General features: G+C 27.1%; 1 protein-coding gene across 1 annotated transcript in view; it reads right to left on the minus strand.

Moving 5' to 3' along the window:
* LOC100214855 (ATP synthase subunit O, mitochondrial) overlaps window positions 1-16569 on the minus strand; it is a 29043-nt gene extending 12474 nt beyond the window's left edge. The window contains exons 1-2 of the mRNA XM_065794098.1: window positions 16405-16569; window positions 2214-2252 (exon numbers count right to left, since the gene is read on the minus strand). Of these exons, the coding sequence (XP_065650170.1) occupies window positions 2214-2252; window positions 16405-16452 (87 nt within the window). The 5' untranslated portion in view covers window positions 16453-16569. The remainder of the gene's footprint in view (window positions 1-2213; window positions 2253-16404) is intronic.
* Window positions 16570-24891: the final 8322 nt, after the last annotated feature.

Raw genomic sequence — 24891 nt, forward strand, 5'->3', positions numbered from 1 at the left:
TGTTCTCAATAGAATTTTGAAATATTGTAGACAATAACTTTTCAGACAATTTAACAATGTAAATTTTTGAAGCTAAAGAAAGCAGGTAGAAGGAAATATACTAGATTTTTTTGTTGGGCTGGATACGTTTTCAGGATTTTGCAAATACATTAAGAGTTAATTCATAATTTAATACACAAAAGTATGAAATTATTAATTTATAAATACATAAACATAATATAATCTTAAAAATCTTACATATAAACACATTTTATAAATACATATAAATGAATATTAAACCCAAATTATTCGAGAAGAATATGTCTTTTTTGGGAAGCCATTTTGATAAAAATTTTCCTAAAGCTTTATGTACATCCGGGTATTTTTAGACAAGCAACTGTTTTTGTTGGGTAATTATTACATAACATTTTGCAGATTTCGAAATCCACATCTACCATAGAGAAAAAGCTTAAGTTAAGTGTTAAAAAACAAAGGAAACAATTACTAAACTAACTTAACAAAATGTAATTGTGTAACAACAATATATTATAAAATTGTTAAAAAATAGAAAACCGGTTTTCATAATTTAAAAACTGATTTTCATAATTTAAAAACTGGTTTTTAAATGTGTCAAATTTATTTGAAAAACCACCAAACCCTAATACACTATATCGTGTATATATTTAAATAATATTTAAATATATACACGATATTTAAATATATACACGATATTTAAATATTTACACGATATATAAAATATAATGAAATCTTTAAAAATAAAACTTTAATATTAAATTACATTTCAATCAATTCATTGATAATTTTTAATGATACATTCATAATAATAACTAAAACATATTAATAACTCCTGAACTTTATTGCATAATTAAATTTTTATTAACTGTTTATTAAACTTATCTTTAGATTGAATGCATGACAAACTAAAATATTTGGATTTCACTTTTTTTGAATTATTATATTTAATGTCTATATACTATTTTTAAATAAATAAACTTTTAAATGATATATTTTCAGTAACATTAGGTCAATTTTCCAGACACAATTACAGTCATTACTGGCTTTTTAGATGTTTTAAGGACATTTTAAAAATGCGCAACTTGACAGACAAGAGATAAAACAAAAGAAATCTTAATGGAAAAAAAAATCTTTAAAAAAAACTCAACTAAAACAAAACGAAGCTCAAAATATAAACTTTAATAAACTAAGTTATTATTTTTAAGATTAATAACTTTGAAACTTCAATCTTTGATGTTACAAAGATTGAAGTTTCAAAGTTTTGATGTTTCTTTGATGATGATTCAAAATAGATGATAGATTTCAGTATATAAAATATGTGATATAAAAATGGAATTAACTCCAAACATTTATTTTTGAGAGTTGTAGGCTTTTGAAAAATCAGTCCTCATAATGCATAAATTAATAAATAGGCGGCATATTACATTCTAACAAATTATAATTTTGTTTTTTATTTTGCAAACAAAAAAACAAGTTTGATAGCATCAAAAAATTTGAAAGCAAAATATTATGGTTAAACTAAAATAGTAAAAATAATTTATAAAAAGAAAGCAAAAGTATTTTGTGAGTGGGTTTTTAACTTTAATTCTGTCCCAAATAACCTCTGGCACAGTGCTAGTTTACCAATAAGTCATTATATATTTATGGATGCTCATTTTCTGCTTCCTCTGGTACGGTGCTCAGTTGCCCATAAGTTCCAGTGTGTTTATTTGATTGTTAGTTTTATTAACTAACTTGATTATTAAAAAATTTCACTGCAAACAAAATTGTTGTTTTAAATTGTTAAACTTTATAAAACTTTGATAACTTAAAAAAAAACTTTATTTTTTAAGAAATTTTTATGTTTGCAATCAAGTAATAAAAGTAATATTTGTTTAAAAGCACTTCACTAATATATATAAAAAAAATAGATTAATGTTTACTTACTATTAAAGTTAATTCTTTTAGCACATATTTGAAATTTTATTTTATTCAGACATACGTGGAAACATATAAAAATTTGGATGTTCTCAAAATATCTGACAAGTCGTGGTCAAGTTGTCGTAACAAAATATTTTAAGCGTGGCCAGGCACAGCATGCAATCGCATGCCATTCCTGACTAAGTCTGCTTAAACTAATTTAGAACGTAAAGCTTTACAAAATTATTATATCGAAACAAATTATTTCAACCTAATTAACTAAAACATATAAAAAGTACCTTCTCTAGCCGGGCGTATGTTGTACTAAATGATCGAATCTAAAATTAATTAAAATATGACTAAAATATAAAATATGATTTTTAAATAGCATCTTACATAGTAATACTAATATTAATATTAATATGTTTTAATAAATTATATAAAATTATATTTTAAATAAGAGTGTTGTCAGTGCAGATCTTGAGCTCCCTAAAATGATTGCATTCCTGAGGGTCGCCATATACCTACAACTTAATTCTAATTAGTTTTAACAGGACTAACATTTTAACCTGAGGTTTTCAGTGCTCTACTATATTTGTATTATCTCTTGAATAGACACTGTATTCACTGTATTCAGCAATGTTATATGTTTCACCAGTTTACAGGTTGTATTTTATATTATAAAGCTTTTACTACTATCCTTTTAGATTTTTATTCAACAACTCTATCTGACTGGACAACTTTAGTCACCTATATACAATCATAGTGTCGTACGATTGCATATAGATGAAAAACAAAAATATTGATATAAAATAAATAATGTATAATTTAAAAAAAAAAATTTGTTTACAAAAATATTTTTAAATGTATTTATTATTCTCGCCAACAAAATAACAAATTTAAATAATCGATACAAATTTAAGGAACTTTTCTAAATAATTTAAAGTTCCTAAAAATTAGGAAAGAAAATATAATTAAAACATTTTTGCGCAGATGTAAAAGCTGTAACTTTTAAGGATTATAGGCTACCTTGTTTAATAATTTAAAATATAAACCAACTAAAATAGTGTAATTTGAAATCAAAAGCTTTTTCATATAACTCTTGGTCTATCAACAAATTTAAAAACAAATATGATAAACTTTATCAAACAAAGTAATTAAACTACTATAGAACTACTATAGTCTACTAGGGTCTTAAAAATTACTAGGGTCTAACTAGGGTCTTAAAAATTCTACTTTGTAAAGATTTGTAATACTTATGATAAGCCGAAAATGATGAATGTTATACATGGGATACAACAAGTATACATTTGAGGGTACATATGTATATAAGGAAATTACATACACACCATGAGTGTGTGTGTTTAGTGTAAAAAGAGTAATTTAAAAAAATGAACCATGTCAAAACTTTCTGTTTTTTGCTTCTTTGTGTTCCTTTTGATCACAAAATAAATCACAATAAATATTTTGGGTGTAGCGTATATTTTACAACTGCCCAAAAGACCATGAAGCTTCATAATTTAAGCTAATTTCAATTCAAAGTGAACATGCTTTGCATTTTTAAATAAATAATGATATATTATATCATTACTTATTTAATAATAATATATAAATAAAATATGTACCAGAGAAAATCTGCGTTGATATTTTGAAGGATATTTATTTATTAACTATTGTATTTTGATATTGAATGTTTTATATATTTTAAAAGTACATATATTAATATTCTAAAATTTCACTCAAGTAAGTTTGTGAAGTTGGGTACATGAGAACGCTCGCAATTTGCGTTTTACACTTGACATCAACTTTTACACGGTCTTCGGCAGGACTTTCTTGGTAGCTCTAATCCATTTATTTTTAATGTCTTGGATGTTTTTAGCTTCTTTTACATTGAATCTTAGTTTTCCATTAATAATAGTCCAATACCTTTTGATAGGACAAAATTTGGTTAAATTTGGTGAACTGCGACGTTTTTTAACAAAATCTACTTTATATTCTGTTAGCTTGTTAAAAGTTGTCCCAGAGATGCTAAATTGGGCCAAAATAACAGATTATTCATATGAGATCTTAAAAACGACAAAATCTTAAAGACGCTTCTTTTCTAATTCTAACATTTTCTTTACATAGTGGAAGCAATCAACTTTATTCTAAATCAAATTTATTTCTAAAATTTGATTTCTGTCAAGTAGTTACTAGTAAATCCAACAATATTTAAACTTTCCATTACTGAAGAGCATATTGTTTCTGCATCTTGCTTTTCTAATTCAACAAGTTTGACAAAAAATGTTGGTGGTGCTACTGAATCCTCAACTTTTATATAAAGTATGATGATTGATTTGCAAGATATTAAAGATGCTTTGTCAATAATCAAACAGATTTTCAAATTTTTTTCAATAATTTTTATATTAAATTATGATATTAAAAATATCCTTTGCAATGAAACCTAATATTTTGACAGCACTTTAAGGCGAATATAATCCTATTCCGATGTCTAGTCCATTTTTCATTTGTAACTTAATATTATCTTCTATATCTGAAAATGGTTTACATCTGGTCAGGCTGTAAACTGTATTAAATACTCTACAAATAGTTATTAAATATTTTGTATTCATCGTATTCATTGTTTTTGATATGGAATCCTGCTTAAGTTGTTTAAAATTCTCTATACAAATGTTGCCTTAATTCTCTATAACTGATGCCTCAATTTGAAAGTTTTTACACTTTTTTGAAGCGTGAACACTTTTTTTCGCTTGTAAAATCATATTCTATTTTGTTTGAAATTATCAACCCATTATATTTGTCTTTAAAGTTCTGGTATTGTTGCACAGACCAGCATTCTGAAAGATTATTTTCAGTGTTAGAGCTGTTATCAATTATTGATGTGCTGCTTTCTTGAAGTTGAATAGGTTACGATTGTAATGGACATGTATCATTCTAAGCTATTTAGGAAAGAACGAGCTCCAATTTTTGTTTTTTGATGAAAAAATCTATCACACTGTTGCATTTTCATTGCGGTAATTTTAAGGGTTATATATACATATATATATATATATATATACATATATATATATATATATATATATATATATATATATATATATATATACATATATATATATATGATGATACAAAAATATTTTACCCTCTTACTAATTTGCATTCACACACCGTACTTCAAAAGGATATTGATATCATTTTATGATATTATTCATAACACTACAGTAATGTATTCGTTGATTTTGTATTTGCGTGACTTGTGCTCATGTCTTCTTCATTTTACTTGGAAATTTAACCATTAAGTAATATGTAATTGTATTTAATTTTGCAGTAACCCTTAAAATTAACGCAATGAAAATGAATTAATTTTAAGGATAGTGCCTTAACAATAAAACAATAGCGAAATCTTCTTTCGCTATTGTTTTATCGTTAAAAAACTAAAAACTTCTATTCTCAAATATGAGTGCATCTAAATTTATGAAACTCTCTCTCTCTATCTATCTATCTATCTATCTATCTATATATATATATATATGTATATATATATATGTATATATATATATATGTATATATATATATATATATATATATATATATATATATATATATATATATATGTATATATATATAGATAGATATATATATATATACATATATATATATATATATATATATATATATATATATTTAAACAACTTTAAAATGTATTCTACACAATATAGTGCTCAATGTTCTTAAAAGAACAGAGCAATATATATATAGATATCTATATATAGATATCTATATATAGATATATATATATATCTATATATAGATATATAGATATATAGATAGATATATAGATAGATATATATTTATATATATATATATATATTTTTTTTTTTTTTTTTCATAATTCACCACCCCAAGGCCGAGAAGGCGACTACAGATGAGGAGGCTACTTGTGGTTATAACCCTCTCTTAACTCTATAACTTCGAAACACAAACCTTGACAAACAAGGCCGCTGCGCAGAGAAACAACGTCCCTGATATATATATATATATATGTATATATATATATATATATATATATATACATATATATATATATACATATATATATATATATCAGGGACGTGGTGGCCCAGTACGAGGGTACGAGGACTTGTACTGGGCCCTGATTCTGGCTCAGGAAACTGGGCCCCCAAAAAGAAATTGGGCCCCCAATCCTCAAAGAGAAAAAATTTATTTTAGTTCTATAAGTTTCTATCAGGGCATTTTTTAACAACATTTTATTTAACTTGCTTTCACGTCGGTTTGTTTGTTTGTTTGGTGTCCTCGCAAAACAAACACTAGGTCAGCGGTAATAATAAAAGAAATACGTTACACTTTAGTTTAGCGTAAATAAAAAGTTTGTTAAGAAAAGTAATTGAAACAAACAAAAAACAACAAACTTTGTTTAGCGTAAATAAATAAAATCGCTGTGGAATAATAATAATAAAAAACGTTGTTGACCTGAAATTGATAAATTTTATACTGTAAAAAAGTAAGTAATACTTTAATCTTTACTTATAAATAGTAATTAAAAATAATAAACTTTTTAAAGTAAATATCTTATAAACGTTGAAATATAAAAAAAAGATAACTAAATATAAAAAAGAAAGCTAAAAACTGACATAAATCGATTAGCTTGTCTTGCACGAGAAAGAGAACGGAAATTTCGAGCTGGAACAAATGAATCAGCTGAACAATGAGCTTCTCGGCTAAAAAAACGAAGAGAATGATATGTTGACGCAAGGATGGCTGAAACAGAAGAAGGTATTGCTAAACGAAAAGCTAGTATTGCTAAACGAAGTATTATTAAACGAAACGAAGTACTACGAAAAAAAAAACGAAATGAAGTATTACGAAACGAAACGAAGTATTATTAAACAAAAAGGCAGTATTGCTAAACGAAAAGGATACCGAAAACAAGCATTGTAGTGACGAACGATTAAACAATGTTCTCCTCTTTATCTGATGAAATTAACCATCCCATAAACAGAAAAAAGAAAAAATTGTTATTGAAAAGTTCAAAACAATAAATATATAAAATGCATGAATTCATTTGCTTTGCATTGATAAATATGGTTAATATATGTTTGATAAAAAAATTGTGTGCCTAATGAATTTTTGCTATTACTTTCATTCACTACTACTCAATATGCTCCAGTCCACTCTCTATCAGTCCATGGAACTTATAAATAGTGCTACTATTTATAAATTCCATGGACCGATAATAGTTATAACTCAAAGAAACCAATGCCCTGGTCTCTATCATAGGACATTTTTTTAACTTTATGTTTATTCATGTTTCAGCTGAAATAAAGGGAAAAAAAGAAAGAGGCAACATGGAAATACAAATCTGGTAAATTGAAAGCAGCTGGTAATGATCCAAAACAATTAAAGTAAACGGCAGGTCTCGCGTCAATGCAAGTGCAACAAATACAGAGAAGAATCTGCGACATCTTTTACAGCAACAGAGAATGTAGAATTAAAATCAACATTTATTGTGAATATCACAAGTAAGTCTATTATTGAAACAGAGCCAATCACAGAGATTAGTGACCAATCATCTGTATGAGAAACAGACAATAATCAAGATGTCATAATTGCAGCAGATAAAGGAGTAGAACTAAAATAATCAGAAACATTCAGAAACTGAAACATTACTGAAACAAAGTAAGTGACTGTAGAAATTGGTAATTATGAATTGCCTGTAACTGCAGCGATGGACCTAACTCTAGCAGAAAAGATTATCAGAAGCAACCAGACAACGTTGTAAATTTCAATGAAAATGATCCAGCTAAATTTCCAGAACTAAAAATTGAAAAGATGATTGATAAAATGCAATTTATTGTATTAGGGCCAAATCAGCCAACAAAACATTCAAGGTTATCTAAGTATTACACTGAATCAGTTAAAGTTAATGACATTGAAGTTGTGCAGAAAAGGTCATGGCTAACCTACTCTCTATCACTAGACAAAGTTTTTTGCATTGTTTGCAAAGCAATCCAAATAATGCAAAAAATTTCTGATTTTTTATGTTTCTTTCTAATTATACACAAAACAAGCTAATTCATGACACAGATGGTCAAGAAGGATATTTCAGAAGAGGTAAATAATTCAGTACTCTTTTCACTATCAGCTGATGGCACCACTGATATTACACTATGTTAGCAAACTTCTATTGTATTATGTTATTTTACGCTTGCTGCAGAAGTGGCCGTTGTAAAGGAGCATCTGATTTCAATGGTTGAAACTGAAACAACAACTGGTGAAGGAATAAGTGAAAAAATCAAAGATGAACTCAAATTAAATAACGTAGATATTTAAAAGTGTGTGGGTATGTCTTTTGATGGTGCAAGCAATATGCAAAGAATAAACAAATGAGTTGCAACGCACTTGATGCAGTGTTCTCCCACGGCAATAAATATTTATTGTGGATCTCATGGAACAAATCTGGTTATGAAAGCTTGTGCAAAATCTTCTGTTGTTTCTGTTAACCTTTTGGAACAGAAAACAAGCCTGGTGATGTACAGAAATGAAAGACTTTTCTATACAGAAACTCAAGGAAACAAAATAATATATTTAAGATGTGCGAATCTCTTCTTGAGAATGTGGATCAGTCTCTTGAACTGGCTGCTACCCACAATGTTCGTTTCAGTTCCTTACAAAATGCTACAGACTGACTGCTGACACTATACCCTGCAGTAATCGATTGCCTTGAACAAATTTCAAATAACATAGAATTTAAAATGAATATTCGAAGTGAAGCATAAGGTCTTTTATCCCGATTTCAGTCTATGAAGCAATTGTGACTTATATCTCTTCAAATAAATTCTTACTATCTTGGGTCCCCTAAATAAAATTCTTAAAGGAGAAACACTTGATTTTTCCATCGCTATAATGACTGTCGATGTATCACTGGAAAAGCTTCAAGTAATAAGGGACAGTACTAGCCAAAATGCTATTTTATCTACTGTTAAAATTTCAAGTGAAGCTCAGCTTGAACAGCAAACATTTGTTGAGAAAAGGACTCGCAAAAAGAAACGATTGAACTTCGATGAAACAAAGATGAACGGCTTACTCAGGCTAAAGATCGGTGGCTAGCAGAAGTGTTTTATACCGAAATGGATTCAGTAACTGCAATTTTCTTCACAGCTGAAATTTTTAAAAAGCATAGACATTTTTATTGAAGAATATGATTGAAGATATTAGTCATAATTTTCATAACACTAATTCACAAGAAAAAATTCAATCAGTGCTTAAAAAATTCAAAATTGGTATCAGTTTAAATAAATTCGCTACTGAAATGATTGATTTTGTGGTGATAACAAGAAAGGCTGCTGAGAAGGATAACAAAAATTTGCCTTCTTTCCTCACCATTTACGATTTTATGCTGAAGATTATGTTAGATGCAGGGTTGTTATCTGTCAAATATGTCTGAGACATATTTTCTGCCGACATAAAATATGTCCCACATATTTTCTATTGACATATTTTGACATAATATTATGTCTGAATTATTTTCTGCTGACATAAAATATGTCAGACATATTTTCCATTGACATATTTTGACATATTTTTATGTTTGAAATATTTTATGCTGACATAAAATATGTCAGACATATTTTCCATCGACATATTTTGACATAATTTTATGTCTGAATTATTTTCTGCTGACATAAAATATGTCAGACATATTTTCTGTCGACATATTTTGACATATTTTTATGTCTGAATTATTTTCTGCTGACATAAAATATGTCAGACATTTTCTGTTGACATATTTTGACATATTTTTATGTCTGAATTATTTTCTGCTGACATAAAATATGTCAGACATATATTCTGTCGACATATTTTGACATAATTTTATGTCTGAATTATTTTCTGCTGACATAAAATATGTCAGACATATTTTCTGTCGACATATTTTGACATAATTTTATGTCTGAATTATTTTCTGCTGACATAAAATATGTCAGACATATTTTCTGTTGACATATTTTGACATATTTTTATGTCTGAATTATTTTCTGCTGACATAAAATATGTCAGACATATTTTCTGTCGACATATTTTGACATATTTTTATGTCTGAATTATTTTCTGCTGACATAAAATATGTCAGACATATTTTCTGTCGACATATTTTGACATAATTTTATGTCTGAATTATTTTCTGTTGACATAAAATATGTCAGACATATTTTCTGTTGACATATTTTGACATATTTTTATGTCTGAATTATTTTCTGCTGACATTATGTCAGACATATTTTCAGTCGACATATTTTGACATATTTTTATGTCTGAATTATTTTCTGCTGACATAAAATATGTCAGACATTTTCTGTCGACATATTTTGACATAATTTTATGTCTGAATTATTTTCTGCTGACATAAAATATGTCAGACATATTTTCTGTTGACATATTTTTATGTCTGAATTATTTTCTGCTGACATAAAATATGTCAGACATATTTTTTATTCTTGAAGAAAAAATCAATCTAACAAATTTATTGCGCATTTCAACTTAATTTACAGAGTTAAGTGAAAATAGTTTAACAAATTTGTTGCTTTTTTGCAATCAATTATGTTCATAAAACTTTTACTTTAAACCCTATAAGCAAACATCAGTTGTTTCATAAAGGTCTTTTTGTGCCCTTTTTAGCGATGTATCATTTGATAGTATTGACTAATATTGGCATTTATTGACTTATTTATTGATTACGACTTATTTATTGACTATGACTAATATTGACATTGATAGTATTGACTAATATTGACATTTGATAGTATTGACTAATATTGACTGGTATCGAGGCATCATTTGATATTATTTGATAGTATTGATTAGTATTAATTAGTTTTGGCGCTTTCCCTTATTAGAATATAAAATCTCAAGCTGAGTTTTTATTACTGAAAGTGGTTTTTATTAGTATGACTAAACTTAAAATTATTTCTTTGATTAAAATAATAATAATAAAAAAAAACTTTTTCAGTTATTTTTAATTATTAGTTGATCCTGAAAAAGATTTCATTATGAAAAATTGAATTCAAAAGATTCTATGAAAAAAACGGTTCACAGAATTTTAAAAAATTCGTGCCAAATTAAATTCATTTAAGCTGAAGAATTTGAAATATTTCACAAAAGATATATTCAGCTCATTAAATTCATATTAAGAAGACTAACCGGTAAAAATTTATAACTAATTACGAATAATATACTTTTAGTTATAATAGTTATGATTTATTTAACAATAAAATTTATTGACAATTGCATTATAACAGCATAATTAACTGCCATAAACTTGCATAAAATGTTTTGAGTGAAATATATATTGGAATAATTATTTTTTTCGTTTTCCTTACGATTTAAAGTCAAAAATGGAGAATAATTTATTGAATGAATCAACTATTAGTTAAAAATAACTAAAAATGTTTTTTTTTTTTTAATATTATTTTAATCAAGAGAATAATTTTAAGCTTAGTCATATTAATAAAAACCATTTTTAGTAATAAAAACTCAGCTTGAGATGGTTTTTACATTTTAATAAGGGAAATCGCCAATACTAATCCATACTAATCAATACTATCAAATACTATCAAATACTATCAAATAATGCATCAATACTAGTCGATACTCTCAAATGATACATCGCTAAAAATACTTTGTCAATACTATCAAATGATACATCGCTAAAAAGGGCAGAAAAAGACTTTTATGAAACAAAAGAAATTTGCTTATAGGATTTAAAATAAAAGTTTTATGATGCATAACACAGGTCAACAAAAACAAAATTTTTTTCTGGTGCCAAGAAAACAATTTGTTTTTATATGTAGGATTTCTTATTTTGATTTCAAATATGCAACTCATTTTTTACCATCACGTCAAGTTGTAAAGATATTTGGGTTCAAATCTTTAGAATTTGGGGTAAAGTCCCTAATATAGTCGAAAAAAAAGTTGTTCAAAAGTATGTCAACCTGAGTCTCAAAAGAAGCGTATTTTCATAGAGATTTTAAAGATGTTATTCGTTTGTAATAAAAATAAGCATTTTTTGTATTATTGCTGAAAAACATTTTGTTGACATTTTTTTAAGAGTCTTTAGCATTTTTTAAAATAATTTTTTGCCAAAAAATTTTTAGGAAAAATTTTTATGTTTTCTAAAATCTCTATACCATCTTATAAAATACCCTTTTTTTGAGACCCAAGTTGACATACTTTTGAACAACTTTTTTTTTGACAATATTAGGGACTTTATCCCAAATATTAAAGATCTGATTCAGATCTTTAATATTTAATATTGGGTTCAGATCATCTGAACCCAAATATCTTTACAACTTGACGTGATGGTAAAAAATGAGTTGCATATTTGAAATCAAAATGTGAAATGCAATCCAAAAAACAAATTGTTTGCAAGGCACCATAAAAAAAATTTTTTTTTGTTGACCTTCAATTATAATTGATTGCAAAAAAGCAACAAATTTGTTAAACTATTTTTACTTAACTCTGTAAATTAAGTTGAAATGCGCAATAAAATTGTTAGATTGATTTTTTCTTGAAGAATATCAAACAGCAAATAATTCAGATATAAAATTATGTCAAAATATGTCGATAGAAAATATATCTTACATATTTTATGTCAGCAGAAAATAATTCAGACATAAAAATATGTCAAAATATGTCGATAGAAAATATGTCTTACATATTTTATGTCAGCAGAAAATAATTCAGACATAAAAATATGTCAAAATATGTCGACAGAAAATATGTCTGACAAATTTTATGTCAGCAGAAAATAATTCAGACATAAAAATATGTCAAAATATGTCAACAGAAAATATGTCTGACATATTTTATGTCAGCAGAAAATAATTCAGACATGAAATTATGTCAAACTATGTCGACAGAAAATATGTCAGACATATTTTATGTCAGCAGAAAATAATTCAGACATAAAAATATGTCAAAATATGTCGACAGAAAATATGTCTGACATATTTTATGTCAGCAGAAAATAATTCAGACATAAAATTATGTCAAAATATGTCAATAGAAAATATGTCTGACATGTTTTATGTCAGCAGAAAATAATTCAAACATAAAAATATGTCAAAATATATCAATCGAAAATATGTGGGACATATTTTATGTCGGCAGAAAATATGTCTGAAAATATGTCAACAGATCTGCCAGACATATTATGTCGTAACAACTCTGGTTAGATGCTGTATTTGCAGTTGTTAGATGCTCTGTTGCAGTTCTATACAAGATATTCAGTACAATTCCAAAAATTTAGCAGAGTGTGAGAGAATTTTCAGCAAACTGAAACTTGTTAAAACTCGTCCAGCAAATCGGTTGACATTAGAGCATGTTGGAGATTGTATTCTCTTGTCAATGGAACATGAGAAAATGTGGAATTTGACACATTCAGACGTACTAAAAAACTATGCTGATCCAAATGAGTTACGCAATACTTTGTATCCATTAAAAACTTTTTTTAGTAAAAATATAATTTTCCTTGATCGCGTATTTGTCTCTCGTTAAAAGTACTTCACCAGGCCCTTCTTCTGGAAATTCGTACCTGCTTTTCAGGTGCCACCACGTCCCTGATATATATATATTTGTATATATACTTATATATTTGTAAATATATATATATATATATATATATATATATATACACATATTTATTTATATATATTTATATATTTATATATATATATATTTGTAAATATATATATATATATATTTATTTATATATTTATATATATATATTTGTAAATATATATATATATATATATATATATATATATATATATGTATATATATATATATATATATATATATATATATATATATATATATATATATATATATATATATATATATATATATATATATGTATATATATATATCCAGCAATGGTGAAACTTCAAGTTGAAGAAAAAAGTTAGATAAGTATTTTTTACTAATTTATAAATATATATATATATATATATATATATATATGTCTATTTATATATATATATGTATATATATATATATATATATATATGTATATATATATATATATATATATATATATATATATATATGTATATATATATATATGTATATATATATATGTATATATATATATATATATATGTATATATATATATATATGTATATATATATATATATATGTATATATATATATATATGTATATATATATATATATATATATATATATATATATATATAATAGGGTGGTTCTAAAAACAACTTTTTTTGAAAATGACTGCTGGCACCCCCTGAATATGTTGTGTATAATGAAAAAATGCTGGATTTGAAAAATTTTTGAATATAAAATATTTTAAGGGGTTGCTACCGACCCTCGAACATTAAATAGGTCCCTAATATTATTAAAAAAAAAAGTTTTAAAAGTATGTCATGTTGGGTCTCAAATGAAGCGAAATTATATAAAAATTTCAAAAATATGAATCATTTTATAAAAAAACATTAATAAAAAAAATTATATTTGAAAAATCTTGTTAAATATCCTATTTTTTGTTTTTAGTTAAAAAACATTATTTTCTGTTCACTAAAATCTAAAATAATTCAAATTTTAATAAAATGATTCATATTTTTGAATCATTTTATTAAAATTTGTTTTTTTCAATAACTCTAAAAAAAAGAATACAAAAGTTGTATAAAACTTTTATAAAAAAAAAAATTTTTTTTTTTTTTTATCCATTAAGTTTTCTAGTTTATTTAATTTAACTTGATACTTTTTTCAAATTTTTAGGATTGTTTTTTTCTTAGTAGAAAAGTTTAGCTTTTCGCTGCAAACCATTGAAATGCCTTATAAGTTAAAAGATGCCAACTGCCATGGTCAGTTTGTCTAAAAAAATTACTTTATTTGCAGACCAGCAAGTCCTGTGACCGCACACACTTTCCGAGAAGGCTTGCATATTGTACTTTATGATTTTTTGCACATATATGGACTAACTTAAAAAGGAAGAATATGCACCTCCGAGACATGTTGTGTTCGAATTTTTGAGAATGATAAAAAAAACATTTGCACTAAATTTTGTTGATTAAAAAAGTCTTCAAAACAAAAAATCAATGAAGCTATGTCCCTGGTAGTACCACGCTCAGCTTGTTTCTCCACGTAGCGGCCTTGTTCGTCAAAGTTCGTGTTTCGGAGTTATAGAGTTGAGAGAGGGTTGTAACCACAATTAAGTAGCCTACTCATCTGTAGTGGCCTTCTCGGCCTTGGGGAGGTGAATTAACAAAGGAAAAAAAAAACATAAACTCTTAGGAATAAAACGCGCTTGAATAAATTATCAAGCCTGTAGATAGTGGCGTATATTATCCTGACTTTTTAGCCTACAACAAAACAGAGAAGTCGAGCTTCAACTAGAATAAAAAAATTGGTTTTTCTAGGTGTGCAATCAAAAAAATTTAGCCTTATTTTAATCAAAAAAATTTAGCCTAAACATTTTTTTTTTATCATTCTCTTTAATGTGAACACAACATGCCTTCGAGGTTTGGGATCCCTTTAACTCTTTCTCTTTCCCTATTTTTTTTTAAACAAAACATATTTGCAATTAGAATTTTTTAAGGTAATAAACTTCAAGTTAATAAAACAGAAATACAAAACAAGTTGAATTGAGTTATAAATGTTTATATTTCAATGTTTGATCAGAAACATTGAATTATAAACAAAAACTAGACTAATTTTGATTTGTAGTTTTATCATGTTACTACATAATTACAAATTAAAGTTGTGTTTTAAAAAATATGGCAATTATTTGTGTTTTCGGAGTATTTTTTTAACGCTTCATTATCTAATTAGATAATTTTGTTTTACTTTTCAGTTCTATGTTTTTATATGAATCTTGATAAGCATAAAATTCATTAATTATTATTAAAAATAGGGGGTAGAAAAGTAAATTAGCGCCCCATTATTAATGAGCAAAAAATTATTTACAATTAACCAAATTAAAAACAAGACGAAACTATGGTAGCAATTAGACCTGCTAATCTTTGAAAAATAAAATTTTATTTTTAACTAAGTCATAATTTTTTAAATAAATTATTGTGATTCACAATTAAGGCTATTTAATAAGAGCATTAAAATCAATAACGCTTTTACCATTTTTTATAATTGTTATATTATATTTGGTAAAACATGAATTCTGATTGGATGCTAATATAAAAACAAAACCATTTGCTTGAACTTTGTAAAAAAAAAAAAAAGGTAACATAGTAAATCTGCATTAATCTCCATAATTTTAAAAAGTGTTATACTTTTCAATTTTTGTATTAATAGCTGCATTACCTTAAGGTAAGCTTAAGATAAATAGTGCTACTTTACAAGATGCTATGTTAATCAGTCAATTTATGGTGGAAAATTTGAGTTATATCAAAAACGTTGCGTTGTTGAATAAATGTAATAAATTTGAAAGTCTTACAAAATTCAAGTTTCTCATGTTTGCTGCCCTAACTGTTGACAAAGCCATGTTGATCTTATAGGAATAATGCCGGTAGAATCGGAAATAAAGTTTGTTTAATAATTTTTATCTCCGGCATAAAAATGGTGGTAGCGAAGATAACTATCAAACAGCTCCTAATGCGATGACTCAATTCTGGGGCGACTTTGTCCTAACTTTAAATGTTTAAATGTACAATTCTTTAACAAATTCTATATATACAAAAATATTCTAAAGTTGCGAAAAACCTAAAAACTTCTCCTTAAATCGAAAAAAAAAACACAAATAGTTCAATGACTCGTTGTTCATTTTTAGAGATTTATAAAGTAAATCTCTAAAAATGAACATCTTATTTATGCTAGAAACCGTTGAAAACAATTAAAAAAAAACCTTTTTTTTTTTGTTTTATTTTATTTTTATTTATTTTTTTTTTGTTATCTTTTTTTTTTAAATGTAAAACATTCAAAAAATGAAAGGATTCATTAAATGATCAATGATCAAATTCATTAAATCATCAATGAAAGGATTGTATAGCCGTATCTTTTGAACGCTAATATATATTTTAATGAAACTTGAAATCAACTGTAAACTATAATTGCACTTAATGTAAAAGAAAACTTTTCAAAAGCTAATTTTCCTAAACCAGAGGGATAGTGGAGGCGTTTTTGTGTGTTTCTATTCTAATTTGGAAAACATGTTGTGCCTGCCTCAACCAAAATGTTTTAATATTGTTTAAGGAAATCCTCAAAACAAAAACAAAAACTCTATGTAAAATGCTTAAATTTAAAAATTTAAGTATTTTACAAAAATTTATTGAAGACTTGAAAAAGACATGGGACATTATGAAAGAAATAATTGGTAAAGGTAAATCTAATTCTAACAAAATGTCTTCTAGAGTAATAGTTAATAAACGTGAATCTAACAAAAAGCGAGATATTTCCTTCGAATTTAACAACTACTTTGCCAACATTAATGCTGATCTTGCATCAAAAATTTAATGCCCAATTAAAACATTTAAAAGTTACTTAACAGGCTTACACAGCTTCTTAATATTCAATCAACTAAATCAAGACGAGCTTGAAACAGCTATGAAATCACTTGGATTCAAGTCCCCCGGGATCAACGACATCTCTTGCAAAGTAGCGTCAAATGTTTTTGAGGAGATACTTAATCTAATTTACTAAATACTTTATTTATCTGTTACAACAGGAATTGTACCTGATAAACTAAAAATCTCAAAAGTTGTACTAATCTATAAATCTGGAGAAACCTATTCTTTAAACAATTATAGGCCAAACTCAATCCTTTCTTTTCTTCAAAACTTCTCGTACGAGTAATCTACAGTAAATAAAATAAATACTTAAAAACAAACAAAATTATTAGTAAAGGTCAATATGGTTTCCAAAAGCGACAAAGGAAATTTAAGTGAATCGTTAAAAAAAAATTCACATTATGGATCTTTATTGATTTGTCAAAGGCATTTGACACTGTCAACCATGAGATTTTACTAAAAAAAATGAGAAAACTATGGTATAAAAAATCAAGCTTTAAAATAGTTTAAAAAGTACCTTAATAACAGACAACAGTGTGTTATTATAGATAGAAAAAGCAACTCAAATTTACTAAAAACAATATGTGGTGTACCCCAAGGTTCCATTATTGCTCTTCTTTTGTTTCAAATTTATATAAAAGATCTTCCAAATGCCTCTAATATCTTTAAAACCATAATGTCTGCTGATGATGCAACTTATTTTAATGATCATTGACAATGGAAGACCTATTTAAAAAAACAAATGTTAAACTAAAAAAAATTAGTATATGGTTTAAATCAAATAAACTCAATATAGAAAAATTAACAAATAAAAAAATATTCCTGAATCTACCAACAATTAACATAGAAAATTTGACCATCGAAAGACCTTTGAATACAAAGTTTTCAGGGGTTCTAATAGATGAACACATTTTCTGGAAACTCTGCACATATTACATAAACACAAAAATATCAAAGAACATAGGTTTAATTTAAAAGGCAAGACCATTTTTGTCACAAAAAAGTGTAAAACTTGTTTACTTTTCATTCATACATAGCTATCTTATGTATGCTAATATAGCATGGGGCAGTACCCATAAATCTAAATTAGGACCACTTTACTTACGTCAAAAATGCGCTTCAAGATTAGCGTACAACAAAAACAAATTAAGTCATGTTCAACCCTTACTGGAACAAAATGAATGCACAAATATATTTCAAATAAATATTTATCACAATATACTTTTCATGTTTAATAAGAAACTAAGCCTGGTTCCAGAGCATTTTGAAGAACAATTTTTTTTATTTTAGGTGCTCTAAGAAGTCCTTACAGTCTTATCACAGAGCATGACAGAAGAGCATTTGAAAGGAAGTTCACGCCTCCTTTTTTACCCATGTTGTTAAACTTGCTCAGAGGTAGAGTTGAACTACGGATTTCTTCTGAGACAAGCGCACTAACTACTGCGCTACGGGTGCTCACTTTTTTAAAAACAATATAAATAAACACGTTACAAGAGCAACAGGCAACTTTATGATACCGTTTGGAAAAACAAGGTTCTTTAAATTTTCAGTTACGTATTGTGGCCCCTATTTATTTAACAAAATAATTTCCAGAAACGAATCACTAACAAGTTTAAACAACGAACACTCTCTGAAAACAAAGCTAAAATTTACAATTTTCAAATTAAATAACTGTAAGGAGTTTTTTTAAATTCTAATTAAAAATTTATAAATAAAAATAATAAAAAACACCCTTAATAAAAAAAAAGTAACTTAACTTTTAACAGGAAGCTACTAAAAAAAAATTATCATATTAATAGTAAGGTATATATGTAACACATGCATATGCAATTGATTTTTTATGTGTATTACACGTTTAAAAAAAGGTACTTGATGACAAGACTGGCTTCAATCTTCTGCGAGCTTTCTATAACTACAAACAAGAAATTTTTTTAATAAATTTTATAAAAATTTTTGTTTTTATCATATTTATAGACAAATATTATTTTGAAATATGTTAAATAAATATATGGTGAAACATCTTATCACACCTCCAAAAATTAGCAGACTCTTATTTATTGCATTTTTTATTATAATTTAGGGATGGTAAAAGTCCAAAAGTTTCAACCCTGGGATTTTGGGATTGAAAAATAATATAAACATGCATTAAAGTACATAGGTATATTTATTTTTGAAGTACTACCCTAAAAAATCGAAGCGTCAATCATTTTATCGCTTTATCGAATTCGATTTTTTGAACATAAAAACCCGGCGGCTGAGAATGCTCGTTTATACTCCACACATACTAGCTGTGTAGATAGTATATAATCATATTTTTTCAAAGTGACCACATCTTGAATTTTAAAATTTATACTTTCTACCAGTATATGGTGTATTCGTATTGCTGCCAATCTTTTTCCAATACTTCATTCAATTGTTCATTAATTTTTTTGACATTATTATCACATTTGTGGCTTGAAATAGCCTGGTTGAATTGAAAAGAACTATCACTACTCAAGTCTGCTCCTGTTGTTATATCTGCTGAGTTTAAAAACTTTATCAGGTTTACCATAATGTTTTTATTTTGGGTACTTGTATTTGGTTCAAAAACTTCTGAAATTTTTTTATAAAGTAACCTGGCCATGGAGATATACTTTTGAGAACTTCATTAATTAAACCGATGTTAAAAAAACTTTTGTAGGTCACGCACACGTTTGGAATTATATTAAATCGTTAAAAAAATGCAACTAAAATCACGCACATATTTGGAAATAAAATGAATTAAAAAACTCAAATGAAAATTAAAGTAACCTTTTATTAAAAATGTTTGATCTTGCCATCAGTAAGCGCTAAAAGTTTATTTAATCTTAATAATATTTTAGTTTTAATATTATGCTATATATACATTTTTTTTTTATGTTTAATCGTACATATTTTGCAGATCAGCAATAATGTTTTTAGTTTGTATTTTCGATAAAATACAGAAAGAGAGAGAATAAAAAGAGAACATTGCAAAGAGAATAAACAGCTAAAAACCAAACAGTCACAATACCAAAGCCTATATTTACATTTTATGATGCACAGTTTTAATTCGCAGCTGTTGATTGGGAAAAAGAATTCACTGGTTTAATTGCAAATGATAACAACCAGCTCCTAGTAAACGAATAAATATAATGAAACCATCAAACTATACATCCCATCAACAACTACTCCCTTCACTTAGAAGGAGTATATAGGTTACACCAGATCTTAACGGGAGCTATAGGTTACACCAGATCTTATTAGAGCGGTCAAGACTAAACTGGGCCATTCTATTAATGCAAGTCAATACGCATAAATTACTCAAAGAATCTATGCAGAAACGTTACTAAAATAATAAAATCTGCCGGGCACAGCTACAAAGAGAAACTTGCCAGGGAGTCTGAAAGCAACCTTAAACGCTTACATGCACATGTACGAAGCAAACAGAGTGTCTAGAACACAAGAAACTGTTAGAAACTTGGGACATCATGACGGAAGCAATTCATCGCACCCACGCAGTAGACGTCATATACACAGACTTTGCGAAGTAGTTTGACAAAGTACCGCATAAACGCCTTCTTCACAAATTTAGAGCTTACGGTATTCAAAGCGCGCTCTATGACTGGATCTCAGCATGGTTACGCAACTAAGTTAACAATTAGTCATCAACAGTATCACATCTAAATGAAATGGCAAGCTGATACTAGTGGCGTGCCTTCTGACAGCTTCCCATGTCAAGACTCGGTCTTAGACCCGTTGCGCTTCGAACCTTCATTAATAATCTGCCGGAAAGTATCCCTTATCATATGAAACTGTGTGCTTACGATAGTAAAATTATTAGCATATTTAAAAATGAGTCGGACAGCATCACTCTCTAAGCTGACATTGACAGATCAGTGGAATGTTCACATATTATGGCTCCTGCATTTCAACATTGAGATATGCAAAGTAATGGGTGTTGGCGAATACTCAATGGCTAATGTCGACGCGACGCGTTGTAATTTTTTTTTTGAGAAGGTGTAACCAAAAATTAGAACGCCAGGTTGTACGAAGTTTTAAAAAACGACGTATTGAAGTACTTTTTTTACGACCCAAAATCCCCGGGAATTTGAGAGACTAATCCCATGATTTTGGGATGAACAATTTGTATAGAATCCCGGGATTTTGGGATCCAGGGATGCCATCCTTATTTTAATTTGGAAGAATATAGTGATATATTTCTCGGATTATTTTTTACGTTCACATTATTATATTGTTGTATTTAATATTTATTTTGATCATGTCTCGCAGTTTTATGCAATTATATTTTTATTTACTTCGTATATTTTGGACTTTATGTTTATGATATTTATATTTGTATATCTTTACCGCCAATCTGTGATTGGTTACTTATAAATACTTTGTAGTTGTAAACAAAAAATGTATAAAAAATAATTAAAAAATATATATTTTGTTTAAATCAGACAACTTGTTAGATTAGATTAAAATTTATTAGAACAAGACCACAACAACTGGTTAACACTTTAGTTTGAGTAATTTGAGTTTGTGACCTCGAATGTAATTATAGTTGTTTATTTAAAAGAAAATTTATTTATTTAGGCAAACTAGTCTATTAAAATATGAAAAGTTATTTAAGTTAGCTACTCTCTTGGTAAAACGTCTTTACATCTTTTTTACTGCTTTGTTCATTTCAGTGCGGTTTGGCGACCAAACTGGAGAGCAATACTCTGAAATTGGTCTTATGTAGGTAGTGTAGGTTTTTGCGATAACGCGTGAATCACAATTTTTAAAACACTTTTTGACGATTAAACATCCTCAAATGATGCACGGACTATATTCAAAATATGATTATTGTACTTTAAGTAATAATCCATGATCACACCAATATCTTTTGGGTTTTTTAGACCAGGTTTAACTATAATCTCTTAATTTGATAGTTGTAAATTAAACCTTTACAAAACGAAGTAGGTGCTATTCTATGAGAAAAACACTTATTATTGGCTACTTTAAACTGCCATTTTTTGACCCTAAAACTTTATAAATGACAATGGCAATCGTGACTGTAATTGGCATCCTTAAATGAACTATATAGCTTGATATTGTAAGCAGATAACATTAGAGAGCTATTTAGGTTTTTTACTAAGAGGGTAGATCATTAATATATAACAATAAGAACGTTGGACCCAAAAGGCTACACTGTGGAACTCCTCTAAGGATGGTGGTTGGATTGGATAGTGAATTTCCAACTAGAATCCTTTTTAATATCGATTGGAAAGAAATGCTGATATCCAATGAAGGAGGTTATCTATTATACCGTACATTGCAAGTTTTTTGAAAAAAAAAAAGTATTGATGAGATACAGAGTCAGATGTTTTTGTAGACTACGTGCACCACGTCAGTAATTAAATTGCTATCTAAAGCTTTATTCTAGTCATTAGTTGACTCTAGAAGATTTGTGCATGTAGATTTTTTGACACACGGCTTTTTATGTAGATAAAAAGCCGTGTTGATTATATGTTATTGTATTATTTATATCAAGATAATCAGTAATACTTGAACTAACAATGCTTTCCATGACACGACAGCTAGTACAAGTGAGGGAGATAGGTCTATTATTGGTAGCATCTGAAGCGAATCCTTTTTATAAAAATAGGAGAAACCGAATGCTTGAAGCCACTGTTTGGGTAAAAAACTTGACGTAAAACTTGATTCAAATATATACGAAAGCGGAATACATAAATGGGCTAACTGTTTTAAAAGTATATTTGGTATACCAATTTTTTAGTTTTTAATAAACTATCTTTGCTGAAAAGTCTACAAAATCCATCTTAATATATTTATTAATAAAAATATTTGTTTTAGGCAAATTTCCGTCATTTACCGTAAAAACACTTCCAAAGTGTTTGTTACACATTTCAACAATTTCAACATTGCTAGAAGTAAAGTTGCTATTGGTTTTTAGAGGATATATTTTATTGGGATTGTATAGATTTCTATTTACGTAACTAAAAAATTTAATAGAGTTTTTTTTTGACTAGTGTTAAAAAAATAATAATAATTTGTGCAGGATGAATAGCCATCAGTGATCAGCCATCAGTGATGAGCCATCTTTTCCATAAAAATAGTTTGCGAGTTCGCTTTTTATAAATATAATTTGGATGAGAACAACTTTTTTTCTTATGGTATGTTGTTCTGATTGGAACAAAACAATTAATACCTTTACGAAGATGATCAGAAAGATGTTCCAATACTTTTCAGTTGTAAAAACAAAAGAAAAATTGCAGACCCTACTTATTTTTGATAAATGAGAAATAAAACTAATTTATATATACTAATTTATAATAATCTCTATTTTTGAAATTGTAAAAAGATTCAGAGTTTGTTTTAGATTGATAATATTTATAGATAAGGTGTTTTTATGAAAAAGGACTTAGTTATGGTCACTTTCCAGTAAGCACGCGTCGTCTGGAGGTCGTCCATAAGACGTCCGATGGACGTTTCCCGGACAACGCATGCCCACTAGGTTGTACTAAATGGACACTCAACAGAAATATTTCTTTAGAGGGAAATGATATTTGAAAGAAAAAGAATATTATTTTATTGAGTGGGCTTCATTACATATTGGTGCATTCCAAGACTGTTTACTAAAGTTAAATAATAATTATGATATTTTTCATTTGAAGAAACATAGTTAACGTAATCAATTTTCGTTAAATTGAAATCTCCAACAATGACAAATTGAGGAACAGAATCACAAAGATTGTTAATTATTGATGTCATTGATTCAAGATAGATATAATCATTAAGAGAATAGGATGGTGGACGGTAACAGCGGAGTTTACTAGACCCGAAAATTAAATCAACGCGAATGATATCAATATCTGTATCAGTTTGAGTAATACTTACTACGGCAGATTTAACTTCATTTCTGCAGTAAATAGCTACACCACTGCTAATTTTTTCCGGTCTTTACGATAAATACAATAATTTTTTAAACAGACCATGAAGTTTAAGAGTTTATTATTGAAAAAAGTTTCACAAACTCAAACTAAGGCAGAATTGTTTGAATCAACCTATAAAAAAAATCGTTAAGTTTATTGGCAAGACTTCTTGCGTTAAATAGGTTAACTGTAAAATTGTTGAATGAATTTATGGTTAAATGATTGGTTGTGTTTATAAAGTTGTCCTAACCACCTATTGTAAATATTGTACTTTAAATACAAGGTAAAAGTAAAAAATTGTTTAAAGTTTGAAAGGAAGCATAGAAATCATTTTAGAATGTTTTTTTCTAGAGTTTGCTTGAATTTGTTTCGCTATTTTTTACGTTCCACCAATCTAATATTTAAGTATTTCAATTTTTTCTCAATATCTTCTGGGATTTTATCCACCACCACAAAACGTATTCTATTTTTTTCATT

The sequence above is a fragment of the Hydra vulgaris genome, chromosome 03 (genome assembly GCF_038396675.1).
Source record: "Hydra vulgaris chromosome 03, alternate assembly HydraT2T_AEP".
Taxonomy (NCBI): domain Eukaryota; kingdom Metazoa; phylum Cnidaria; class Hydrozoa; order Anthoathecata; family Hydridae; genus Hydra; species Hydra vulgaris.